The 11,680-nt window shown below is 65.2% G+C and overlaps 5 protein-coding genes across 5 annotated transcripts; 2 read left to right on the top strand and 3 right to left on the bottom strand.

The window, feature by feature from the left end:
• Nucleotides 1-81: 81 nt before the first annotated feature.
• Nucleotides 82-2,288, bottom strand: EMIHUDRAFT_458922 (hypothetical protein; the record flags this gene model as incomplete). Its single annotated transcript, XM_005770893.1, has 7 exons — nt 1,624-2,288; nt 1,445-1,553; nt 1,235-1,285; nt 1,133-1,160; nt 935-1,059; nt 387-864; nt 82-311 (listed from the first exon to the last, which is right to left on the bottom strand). Coding segments are annotated over exons 1-7 (1,656 nt in total), but the record flags the coding sequence as incomplete, so codon positions are not given.
• A 2,109-nt stretch (nt 2,289-4,397) lies between these two features.
• On the bottom strand, nt 4,398-5,422 carry EMIHUDRAFT_458921 (hypothetical protein; the record flags this gene model as incomplete). Its single annotated transcript, XM_005770892.1, has 2 exons — nt 4,398-4,695; nt 4,793-5,422. The coding sequence occupies 2 exons, from the start codon at nt 5,420-5,422 to the stop codon at nt 4,522-4,524; spliced, it is 804 nt and encodes a 267-aa protein (XP_005770949.1). The 3' UTR covers nt 4,398-4,521.
• Nucleotides 5,423-6,731: 1,309 nt separating this feature from the next.
• EMIHUDRAFT_75696 (hypothetical protein) lies at nt 6,732-7,886 on the top strand (the record flags this gene model as incomplete). Its single annotated transcript, XM_005770891.1, has 1 exon — nt 6,732-7,886. One exon carries the CDS (start codon nt 6,732-6,734, stop codon nt 7,884-7,886), a length of 1,155 nt encoding a protein of 384 aa, XP_005770948.1.
• Nucleotides 7,887-8,153: 267 nt separating this feature from the next.
• Nucleotides 8,154-9,684, bottom strand: EMIHUDRAFT_458920 (hypothetical protein; the record flags this gene model as incomplete). Its single annotated transcript, XM_005770890.1, has 4 exons — nt 8,154-8,614; nt 8,645-8,787; nt 8,929-9,460; nt 9,532-9,684. The coding sequence occupies 4 exons, from the start codon at nt 9,682-9,684 to the stop codon at nt 8,213-8,215; spliced, it is 1,230 nt and encodes a 409-aa protein (XP_005770947.1). The 3' UTR covers nt 8,154-8,212.
• A 579-nt stretch (nt 9,685-10,263) lies between these two features.
• EMIHUDRAFT_243775 (hypothetical protein) lies at nt 10,264-11,527 on the top strand (the record flags this gene model as incomplete). The annotated part of the gene is made up of 5 exons (XM_005770889.1): nt 10,264-10,594; nt 10,650-10,852; nt 10,952-11,014; nt 11,124-11,308; nt 11,404-11,527. 5 exons carry the CDS (start codon nt 10,264-10,266, stop codon nt 11,525-11,527), a joined length of 906 nt encoding a protein of 301 aa, XP_005770946.1.
• Nucleotides 11,528-11,680: the final 153 nt, after the last annotated feature.

Here is an 11,680-nt window from a genome sequence, read left to right as displayed (position 1 = left end):
ACTGAGAACCGCCTCCTGATAAGTTGCGCCCCCGCCTCCGAGCGAGAAAGAGACTCTTCTTGCACCCGCCCGCCGCCTCCCGCGCCAACCTCGTCGTCGGCCGGCGGCGATGGCGGCGCCGACAGAAACGACGCCTCCTCTGTCGCCGTTGGCGCCGGCGCCTCCTCCGGCATTGTCGGCGCCGGCGCCTCCTCCGGCGCTGACGGCGCCGCCGGCTCAGACTTCGGCCGCACAACTTCTCCCTCCGGCTCCGGCGGCGGCGGCTCCGGCGGCGGTAAGTCTCCTTGGCTGTGGCCTACCTGGCTAGCCACCTACGGCCGAGAGGGCTGCGGCTCAGCCGAGACTGCGGGGGCGCCGGCCGCCGGCCCGCCGTCGTAAGGCCGCGCCTCGACCTCTGGCTCGCCCTGCGCCGCCGCCTCCGCCTGCGCCGCCGCCTCCGCCTGCGCCGCCGCCTCCGCCTGCGCCGCCGCCTCCGCCTGCGCCGCCGCCTCGGCGTGCAGCATCTCCCGGCACGCGGTGGCGTAGGCGCGCGCCGCCGCCTCGGCCGTCTCGTACGTCTCGCCGATGCGGCGCCGCTTGCGGCCGTACCCGTGGTCCGAGACGAGGAACGCCTCCCACTTGTCTCGGATCTGAGACGAGACGACGCCCTCGTAGCCCGAGAAGGCCTTCTCCGAGCGCACGACCACGCCGGACGGGTCGGGCAAGCAGCAGAGCCGGTGGCGGTCGAGCTTGTCCACCGTGAGGAAGCACTGCTTGCACTCCTCACACCGGTGTGGAGAGACGGCGCACGCTCCCGCCTCGTCCCGCGCGCGCGCGACGCCGCTCTCGGCGCGCGCCGCCGAGATCCGCTGCGCTAGGCCGCGCCTACCGCGCAGCAAAAGAGACGCGTGCACGGCATGTGCGTGCCGCGGGCCGCTCGTCGAGCGCCGCGCGCCACTTCTCGCGCCGCTCGCGCACCATCCTGCGCAGGGTCGCGCCGAGCGATGCGTCGGGCGCCGGCTCGGGGCGGCAAGTCGCCTTGCACTCATCCAGCAGGCCGTTCCACTCCTGCTCCATCGCCTACGGGCACGTGTCGGGGACGCGTCGCGAGGAGGGCGGCCCTCTGGCCGCGTCCCCGCCGCTGCCTCCCCGCCGTGTCGAGCTCGTCGTCCACGGGCTGCCTACAGCTCGGGCAATCTCGATTCACCCCACGGCACCTCGGGGCCCGGGCAGAAGCTCGGCCGGAGGGCTGCGCCCGTCGGCGGCGTAGATGCGGCATCCTCTCGAGATGAGGTGCATGCGAGACCTAGCCGCGGCAGCGAGGAGTGAGGCGCCCTCGTCCCGCCTCGAGACTGCGCCCAAGCGGTGGCGAGAGGCTGCAAGGCTGCGCATGAACTGGCCCGCAGCCCCCTCCCCCTCGGCCTCTCTCTCCCTCGGCCTCTCTCCCCCTCGGCCTCCCGCTCACTTTGTCTGCCGCGCGAGCGCCGCCATCGGGTTGCCGGGCACGCCCGTCACGACCATGGCGCCGAGGTCGACGCTCGCGCCCCGCACGCTCGCCGTGTGCACCCGCCCGCCTAGACGCACACCCATGCCCTCGTGTGCGGGCGGGTCTGCGGCCACCCGCACCTGCACTTCTCCGCGCACCGATCCGCTCTCGCCCCTCAAGGACGATCACCTCGTGCCCGTGCAGGGCGAGCTGCCTCGCTGCCGCGAGCCCCGACGCGCCGGCGCCGATGACCACTACCCTCAGCCGCGTGCCCTCAGGAAAGCCCGCAGCGCACCCCCCGCCGGCGCGGCCGAGCAGCCGCTGCGGGTGGTCGTCCATCACTCCGACGTTGATGTAGTTGTGGTGATTGAGGCAGGTGTAGACGGAGGCGGCATCCGCGGCGTGCGCCCCCGAGCCGCGAAACTCGCTCCCCAGCCCGCGGATCGCGTCCGCAAGCGTGAGGAACTTGGATGGTGTCTTTTGAGCCCGACCGAGGATGTGGTTGCGGATTGTGGTGAGCCGGGCGGCGTTTTGCTTGAGCTTGGCGGGGAGCGCGGTGCACGCACGCTCGAACGGGTGCAGCTTGTGCGGCTGCAAGCCCGCCATCGTGGCCGCCTCTTGGTCGACGCGGTACGGGCGGGCAGTGTGCTCCGCCTCGAGATACGCGAGCGACGCGAGCAGGCTGGGGTCGTCGTCCACGTACGGGCCCTGATTCTTGCGCTGCCGCATGCTCCGGCCGGCGCCTGGCTGCTGCGCCTCCGTATGCTCGGCGGCCGCCTTGCGCTTGGACGCCATCGTCCAGCTCTGTGACCCGCTGATCGCCTTGCTCTTCCCTCTCGTCCCACCTGCCTGACTGTACCCATGAGGTCTGGAACGATGCGGAGGCCCATTCTTTCGGGGTGGGCCGGATCTGCTGCGGGATAACGCAATCGTCCTACCAGTGCCTGCGGCGCCGAGACGGTGGCTGCCAGCCTCTCGCCTGACCGGCCCCCCGACTCGACCGAGGCCGGAACCGCGCGACCGCCCACCCCCCACGCCACGCCGCCCGAGAGCCTCCTATTCGCGCATCCGGCGAGCGACTCACAGCCACCACTATCAGCACCGCCGTCCCCAGCCTGTCTCACAGCAGACCAAGTGCTTGGAATGAATACAAGACGACGGTGAACGCTTCGCGGGGCTTTCACGCTATGCCAGATTCTTCTTCGCCTGAGTTTTTGTTTAATTGGAGTTCTACGTGATTGGAGTTGGTGCGCGTAATTCTCTGAAAGAAAGAAAGCAAACAGACATACCAAGGGAGGGAATGGGAGTAATTCTCTAAAGAAAGAAAGAAAACAGACAACCCAAGGGAGGGATGGGAGGACGGCACGCCGCCACCACACAACTCCCTGTGCTCTGCGGGAGACGTGGCATCTTTTCTTTCATATTGCAATACCTCCAGTATCGGAGTTTTGCGCTATTGAAGAGGTGTGAACGTGAACAGAGTCATACCAGCACCGTGGCTCGTTACGGCACGCATGAGGGGCCTCCCGGACGTATGATCCTAGCTCAATAAGCTCCACGGAGCAGATTTGGATTTTTGACAGAATTAATGCACTGCCCCCGCACGGTACTAACTATCGTAGTTTTGTGCCGGGTGCCCTTCACGGCACCACACCGCCGCAAGACAGCCCGAGATTAGCCTAGCAGCGAGTGGGCATCGCCTGCCGGTCGGCTGGGCACGAGCCAAGCACTTGGGCGGCCGTCAACCGAGTCCGAGCGGCGCCTGAGGTGGGTGCCACGGCGTCTGCACGAAGGCGTGGCAGGGTGAGGATCCAGGAGTGGTGAACGCCTCCCCGTCGGGCGCGCGGCGCGCCGGATGGTCCGCCGAGGCCGCCGGCGGCGGCGATGGGGCCGGCGGGGCCGACCCGGCCGGCAATTGTCGGCTCCACCTACAGAAGAGCAGTCACTGTGGGTCGACGATACTAACTCGGTAGTAACGCGGAGCGGTGCTGTGCGGCGCCGAGTCGTGCGCGAGGCGACCTCCTGAGGCTACCTGAGCTGGCAATGGATGCCACCAGGACGCACGGCTAGCAGGAGCCAGTCAGGCATGCCCTGCTGTGGAGCAGAGCTGGTGGCGCACCGGCGATACTAACTCAGCGCGCCGCGAGAGGCGAATCTGGGCGACTTTGGAGGCGCAGTTCTCGAGCTTGCCGTCGACGATTGACGTCGGGTAAATTGTCACTGCCGTCCGGGATGGTCTTCTCTCAGGAGGCCGAGCGCCGTGGCCTGGCTCGGCTCGCCGCGGACGGCACGAATTTATCGCGCACAAAACTCCCGAGACCTCGATACTAACAAAACTCCGAGACAGGAGGTACCGAGAACAAAACATGGGGCAAAAAAAAAACATGGGGCGTGCCTCTCGCGGGCGCCCACAGCAGTTACGCGTGCAACCCTCGGCAGCTGCAACAAGTGCGGTGCTCTCGCCTACAGTGCTAACTGACGCGGTATGGCTGCAGGGACAAGCACGGAGGTGATGATGACCGAGCATCAGCGTGTGCCGCACTGCCTGTGCCGTGCAACGCTGCAACCTGCATTCCAAGAGCACAGCGGGGCCGGAAGCGGGCAAGTGCATGCAGTGTTTGGTTCCGGTGTGCAGTGCTTTGGTCCGGTCATCTACCAGGCCCTCTGCACACATTTCAATGCTCGGGAAGGAGCTGTCTACTTCGTCAACATGGGAGTAGGGGAGCCCGGACCTCGACCTACTGACGTAGGGCGGGACGCTTCGAATCTCTGTCGAAGCAAAGTGTGGTGGCGGCGTGCCGTCCAGCGTCCTCCTATCCCTCCCTTGGGTTGTCTGTTTTCTTTCTTTATCGAAGCAAAACCACATATTCTCCACATTCGCTGTTTGCCTACTTCCTTTCTTCATACCACACGCCGCTCGCTTTTGAAACCCTTTTGTCGCTTCTCCACATTTATCGAAGCAAAACCACATATTCTACCCATTTTCGCTGTTTGTGCCTTCTTCCTTTTTTCGTGTACCACACGCTGCACGCTTCCGCCCATGGCCCCTCGGCGCATCAGCCCGGCAGCCGCTCGGCGATGACGATGGAGCCTCTGTTGCCGCGCGTCACCCTCAGGTCTTCGTCGAGGAAGAGGATGTCGAGGTAGCCCTCTGGCGCCCGGGGCATCTCGTACGTCATGGTGCCGTCGGCGGTGACCTCCTCCGCTCGCCGCAGCCCGAAGAGCCGACGCTGCGTCAGTCGCAAGCACACAGGCATGAGCGGCGAGACGGGCTGGGCAGTTGGGGCTGGGAGCAAGGGACGTGCAGCTGCTGTGGTGGCCACTCACCGCCACCCACAACTGGAAGCGCTGCATGCGCGAGAGATCGGCGCTCGAGCCCGGCGCGGCAAAGGTGTCGCGCCACGCCTCGGAGGGTGCGCCGTCCGCCGGCCTGAGGCAGCCGCCGCCGAACTTGACGGCCATTCGTCCCGGGTTGCCGTCGACCGGCGTGCACTCAGCGACGTTCTCCATGGTTGCGGCCAGCGGCGACGCGTCGGGAAGCAGCAAGTCCAACTTGACGATCACCTCGTATGCCCCGGGCGAGCCGGGAGCCGGCGCGGACGACGGGTTGAGGATCGAGTCGATGGCAACCGGCAGCATCTGCGGTGCAAACATGTTGAACGAGGCCCGGCCGAGCGAGAACTTGTAACGGCCGGCGGCGTCCCGGCCAAGCGAGTCAGGAAAGTCGGGCTTGGTGATCACCCGCCAGTCGCCGGCCCACAGCGGCGATAGCGCCGGCTCGGGTATACTAAACGGCTCCAGCTCTGTGATGGCTGCCAGCACCTCCGGAGCCTTGGGCTCTCCGTCCGAGGCCGCCAATGCAGCGCGCAGCGCCGACTTGGCCGTCGTCGCGGAGCTTAGCATGACCGGCGGAGCGCGCCGGAGCGGCGGCGGCGATGCGGCGAGCAGGAATAGCATACACACGTATGGGGTTGGCAAAGCAAGCAACTCACCTCCGGTTCCCCAGGCAGCGAAGCGAAAAAAGACGCAGCACCTTCCTGTTGCAGGGCCTTCTCTGGGGAACGACGCGACAGAGGAGGAAGTGACAAGGGAGAGACCGACGAGAGTGGGACGGCCGCGAGGTGGCATGAAGGTTGCAGCGAGAAGCGGCGAGAGACTGCGAAAAGAGATACGAAGAGGCAGACTCCCCAGGGTGGGCGACGGCTAGCGCACCACACTCCTCTCCTTAAAATCCCTGTGTGGTGGCGGCGTGCTGCGAGAGGTAGTGTTATCGGACACGGCTCCGGGCTCTGATGCTGTGAGCCCCGGACCCTCCTTGCGAAGCACACACGCCGGTGTGGAAGGCGCGAAGGGGGAAGTCCGGAATCGCCGAGAGCAGCGCGTGGGAGCATGGCCTCGCGCTGGGAAAACTCTTTTGTCCTACTCACTCTTAGCCTTGAAGTACAACGACCTGGGTGTGAGCCAAGTCCGTGGCTAAGTCGAGTTGGGGCAGCGAGCGGCCTGTCAGGTCGACTCGCCCATGCATGCCCAGCCCGCTTGTGGCTGCCCCGACACATGGCCTCTGGTGGACCTTGCTGGGCAAGGTCCACTTCGGCTAAATTCACGCCCCAAACGCTACTATTTGCTCAGGCCAAGACCCAAGTCCAGGCACACTAGAGGACTGCCTGAGCTCACAGGGGCATGTACTACTTACTATATTCACACCTACTATGCTGTTTTCACACCGATCATAATACGCGATCGCGCAGGCGTGCCGTTCTCCCATCCCTCCCTTGGGTTGTGTGTTTTCTTTCTTTCTTTCTTTTTCTCTGGGGCGGAAAACCGGACCTACCTACCTATTGCATAGGGCGTCACCGTGGTCAACAGACCCCCTATCTATGGGCACCAGATGCGAAAAAGAAAGTCGCTCACCGATCCCCAGCCAACTACACTCATCGGCCGTCGTCCGTCCTCTGGCCACATGCTCGCCGCGTGGCAGCGAACCGCCGAGGGCTTCGTGTCCACCACGAAGCGATCGCTTCTGCAGGCGGCCTCGCGCTTGGACAGCGGCTGGGCCGCCATCGCCGCCAGCCTCGTCGCCTACGCCTATGCCACGTACCTGGTGTGGCCGGCCCACCGTCCGGGGATCCCCGCGCGCCCGAGGCGCGCCCTGCAGGTTGCGAAACGGGAGTCGAGCTCCAGGGTGCACATCGCCGAGCGGGTGCCCCGTGTGACCAACCCGTTTGGCAAGCGGCCGCTCAGCTTCTCGAAGGGCGACTACCTGCGCATGGCTCTGTGCAGCGTCACGCTCTTTCCCTTGCGAGTGGCGGTGCTCCTCGTCTCTCTGCCGGTGGTGGGGACGCTCGCGGTGGTCGCCACCATCGGAGCGGATGAGACGCGTCCGCTCGGCCCAGCGCGGCGCGCGGTGATCTATCCGGTACGGCTGCTCTCTCGCGTCGCCCTCTGGTGCCTAGGCTATTGGTGGGTGCCGGTCCTCAAGCACCCGGCAGCGTTGAGAGAGCGGCCGCGCGTGCTGGTGGCGGCGCCGCACTACTCGCTCATCGACATGTTCTTCTTGACGTACCAGGAGATGCCGATGGCCCTCTCCAAGTCTGCAATCGCAAAGATCCCAATCTTTGGCCGGGTGGCAAAGGCGATGCAATCCATCTTTGTGGACCGCCAGACCGCCGAGTCGCGCGCAAAGGCGGCGGAGACGATTCGCGCTCGGTGCCGGGAGCCCGGCTGGCCGCCCCTGCTCGTCTTCCCCGAGGGGACCACCACCAACGGCGCGGCGCTCATCCAGTTCAAGGCAGGCGCCTTTGGAGTGGGCCAGCCGGTCCAGCCGGTGCTGCTCCGATACGGCCACACACCCGTCGACGTGTCGAGCGCGGTGCGGGGGTACGAGATCTTCCTGTACGCAATGCTGCAGCCTGCAAACTCGCTCACTGTCGAGTACCTGCCCCCGCACGCTCCGACCGACGAGGAGCTCGCCGACCCGCGCCTGTTTGCGTCGAACGTGCGCGCGGCGATGGCAGAGGCGCTCGGGGTGCCATGCACTGGCCACTCGTACGAGGATGCGTGGCTCTCCCTGGTGGCGCACGAGGGCGGGCGAGAGGTGGCGCAGACCTTCGAGGTCAAGCAGCTGGCGCCGATCCTCGACCTGGACACCAAGGGCCTCTGCAACCTGCTCCGCCGATTTCACGCCTTCGACCTCAACGGCTCGGGCACCCTCAACTTCGAGGAGTTCATGGTGCGCCAGCGACCGCGCGCGCAACGCAAGCCCTCCCGAGCGGGCGGCCCGCTAGTCCGTGGGATCGCGCTGAAGTCTGCCCCACTACCCTTCAGCCTGCGTTCGACCGCGGAAACGCGGGAAACCAAGGCAGCGGCCTTTTCGTTTACTTGTGGCTGGCCGCCGGGACGCGGGACAGCATATGCACTCTAGCACACAATTCACAATTTGGTAAAATCTCTCTCGAGAAAAGGCAAAACTTGAAGAGTTTTCGGCAAAAAAATCATGCTCCTACGGGAGTGTACGTAATAGAGCCAAGGGGCCTAGAGAACACAACCCCCTCTCTCTTTTCTCCCAGTAAGCTATAAATAAGTACACACACATACATTGAGAGAGCGCCGAGTGGCAGGGCCCCCAAGGGCCTAGAAATCGCGCCTCTGCCTCTCCCTTTTCTCCCAGGAAGCTAAAAGTACACGTACATTGAAAAACAGGCGGTTAGTGGTGACTTCCGCAACAACACGGGGTCCTTGCTGGGTTAGTTAACCGACTGCGTCTGGCATGGCCATGGGCGCCATGGCGTCGTCTGGCTTCACAAGCAGCATCCTGTGAAGCGCTGCCCGGTCCACGGCGTGCGCCAGCTCGGTCTCGGACCAAGCTGGCCGCTCCACTGCCCGCGCGGCACCGCCCCACCTTCCCCCCGCGCCGCGCTCCCACCCACTCGCGCCGATCCGCCACGCGCCCCCGACGGCCCGCTGGCCTCCCGCCTCTCTCCAGCGGCGCGAGCGGCGCGAGAGGAGAGCGTCGCGACTCGCGGAGTGGTGAGGCGAAGAGGCGGCGGCCGGCCGCAACCCGAACCCCGCGGCGAGCGCAGCCTGCGACATGCGAACCGCGACGTCTTCCGCGTTGGACGAGAGCAGCAGCGTCCCGCCCGGCGCGATCGCCTACAGGCAGCGGGAGGAGCTGCTGCTGACCGGTGCGAGGGGCGGCTCGCGGTGTGCGCATGGCGGCGAAGCCTTCGCCGCCGCGCGCAACAGTCGAGGCTGCCCGAGGAACCCGTCGCTCTCGAGGCCCTCCGGCAGCTGCGAATTGCCGCTGCTGCGCGAGTCGGCCGCGGCTGCCGCGTAAGGCGTCGGGCACGCGATCAGCGCCGAGGCTAGTGGTCGGTGGTCGTCGGCGGCGGCGGCGAGGGCGGAGGCAGCGTCGGTGTGCATGAAGGCGGCAGAGTCGCCAAGGCGCCAACGCCGGGCAACGCCACGCGCGAAAGCCACGCCAAGCGGGCTGAGGTCGCAGCCGACGAACGCAGTGCCGTCGCCGTCGCGCCTGCTCGCTGCGGCAGCGGTGAGCACCCCGACACCAAAGCCACACCCCAGGTCGAGCACGAGAGGCGAGCCCCCCCGCGGCAGCCTCGCGCATGGCGCCGCAGGCTGCGCGGCAGCTCTGGCGTCGCCCATGGACCACTTGGGCTGCTTTCGAGCGGTGCGGTAGAGCCAGGCCGCCGCCCGCGGCGACGAGAGGCCAAAGCGGCCGGCCTGGAGGTCCGTAGCCAGTTCGGAATACTCACCGCACTCGCTCAGCATCTCGCCGATGATGTCAAACAGCCCGAGCGGCGCCGCGAGGCCAGCTGCCGCCGCCTTCTCGGCGAGCTGCACCAGAGTGTACGCCGACCGTGGCTTGGACCAGCCGCGCCGCCGCCATCGGAGCTCGCGAAGCTCAGCCTCGGCGGTCGCGGCGAGCATATCCAGCGCTGGTGAGTCGGCCGCACCGGCCAGCGCCAGATTGAACGCCACCTAAGGGTACGTTTCTTGACGATGTGCCCGAAGCGCTCGTGACGATGGTCGAGCTCGCGAGCGCCGCTCACATCGATGGCGTGGCGGCCCTCAATGCCACCGTCGCCCCGTGCGATGCACGAAGCAACCGAGGCGGCCGCAGCGCGAGCATCAGCCGGCCGGCACGCAAGCGTGAGCGCGACAGCTTCGCGGCTGAGGGCAATCGCGGTCGGAGCACCCAGCATGGGAGACGGCGAGTGCGTACTGACCGGTCTTCGGCCGCCTTGCCGCCCGCTCCGCCGCCGTCGCGGCCCCACCGCCCTGCTGTTTTCACAGCACGACAGAGGGACAAGAGCTCACGGGCCGCTGGGGTCGCCTCGTGAATAAACGAGTATAGATAGCGGTTTTTTGAGACACTTGACACATAGGTAGGTAGGGGCGGGCCCGCACCGCCCCGTGAGGAGATAGAAGGTAGAGGGGCCGATTGTTTGCGATTTTCGGGCCCCTCAATCAATCAACCCCTACCTAGACGGCTGGCGGCTGGCGTGTTCCCGCAGGCAGACGGAAGACTAATCCTGGCGGGGGAAGCAACCTTCTCTGGTATGACGGAAGACTAATCCTGGGTGGGTGGGAGCCCGAGGAGCGGTGTATAATAAAGGAAGGGCGAGGGGGAAACGCGAAGGCGCACGGACACAGGTACAGGCCATGTTAGAATTCTCCATTCGTGCGTGAGTGAGTATTCTTGATACGAAACACACACACACACACACACTTCTCCATTCGAACCTACGAGTTGCGTCCGTCCCCTCTCGCCGACGGCAGCCATGATATCGGGGCCGCGTGCTGTTCGCAGCCGTCTGACGGGAGGACTGCTCCTGGGAGGGACCCTTCTCGCCATTCTCTCCTACACAGCGCTGCGACGCCCCGCGTCTAGGATGGACGAGTACTGGCACCTCGGCTCCTGTCCAGCACACAGCGGCGACGTCGTGACTGACTTTGAACCCAAAAAGTACGATGGGCACTGGTTTGCCGCCTACCTCAACCGCCCCGACCCGCTGTCGCGCTGCATCGATTCTGAAATCACCCTCAAGGCGGGCACAATCGATTTCCTCGGCATGTTCAAGGGCGCCTGGAAGGCACTTGCCATTGCACGCAGTTTTGCACAGATGTTCCTCCCAAGCGCATGCTCCGACCACGCTCTCGCATCAAGCGCAGGTGTATAGCGGCGTGCAAAAGGTCCGCGTCTTGACTGGCGAGCTCTCGACACGCAAGTTCCGAACCGGGTACCTCGACTACGCCGTGGACACATCCGTCGGCAAGCTCATTGGCGTCGAAAACTATGACCCGAAGACTTGGTTCACCGACATGCCTGGAGCACCGTACGAGATCCTGGCCACCGACTACACGTCGTATGTGATCGTCCTATGATGCTCCAACACTTCACGCCCTTAAGCTCCACTCTCGGCCGCTCCGTGCGGGGCAATCTTGGCCTGAAATGGACGCTTCCGCCAGGCGGTCGTCTATAACTGCTACTACAACACGATGATGTCATGGCCCAGCATGTACTCGCACCATGTGTGGATCCTGACAAGAGAGGTCTTTGCGAGCGAGGCTGCCCACATTCGAGGCGCGATATGATCCACGATTCCAACCCGGATTCTGAGGGGCAAGCTTTCACTTGTAGGACGAAGGGGGCCTGCCAAAGATTCTCGCCAAGGCCAAGGAGGTGATGGAGGAGCAGGGCTTGGATTGGGACAAGCTGGAGATGCAGTTCATGCCACAGGGCAGCGAGAATGGCTGCAAGTATGATGCGGGCGTTACTATTGGTCTCGGCATGAGCGGCATCATGGGTCGAATGCCGACCGGCTTGTGGGCACGAGATTTGCCGACGGCTGCAGCACGAGATTTACCGACGGCTGCAGCGCCAGCAGCCGAGGAAGAGGCGAGTGTGCACACGCCATTAGCACCGACCTCACGCCTGCTATAAACTCGCACTGCCGTTGTCAGGAGGAGCCGCTCGACCCCCTGACGAAGTCAAGCGAGTGGGCCGTTTCCATCATGGGCTATTTGAAAGGTTTCGTCGGCTAAGGCCCAGAAGCTATGATGAGACTACACCCGATGGATGAATGGCCGAGACGTCGGGTTCGGACTCGGCACAGAGATGGCGCGGTTGGCGCGCATACAGCGCCCGGTTTAGCCGTCTAGTAGTAGTACACGTACATGTCCGCGCCACACTGCCCT

The sequence above is a fragment of the Emiliania huxleyi genome (genome assembly GCF_000372725.1).
Source record: "Emiliania huxleyi CCMP1516 unplaced genomic scaffold EMIHUscaffold_399, whole genome shotgun sequence".
In the NCBI taxonomy this organism is placed as follows: domain Eukaryota; phylum Haptophyta; order Isochrysidales; family Noelaerhabdaceae; genus Emiliania; species Emiliania huxleyi.
This window is presented reverse-complemented; position numbering and strand designations above follow the sequence as displayed.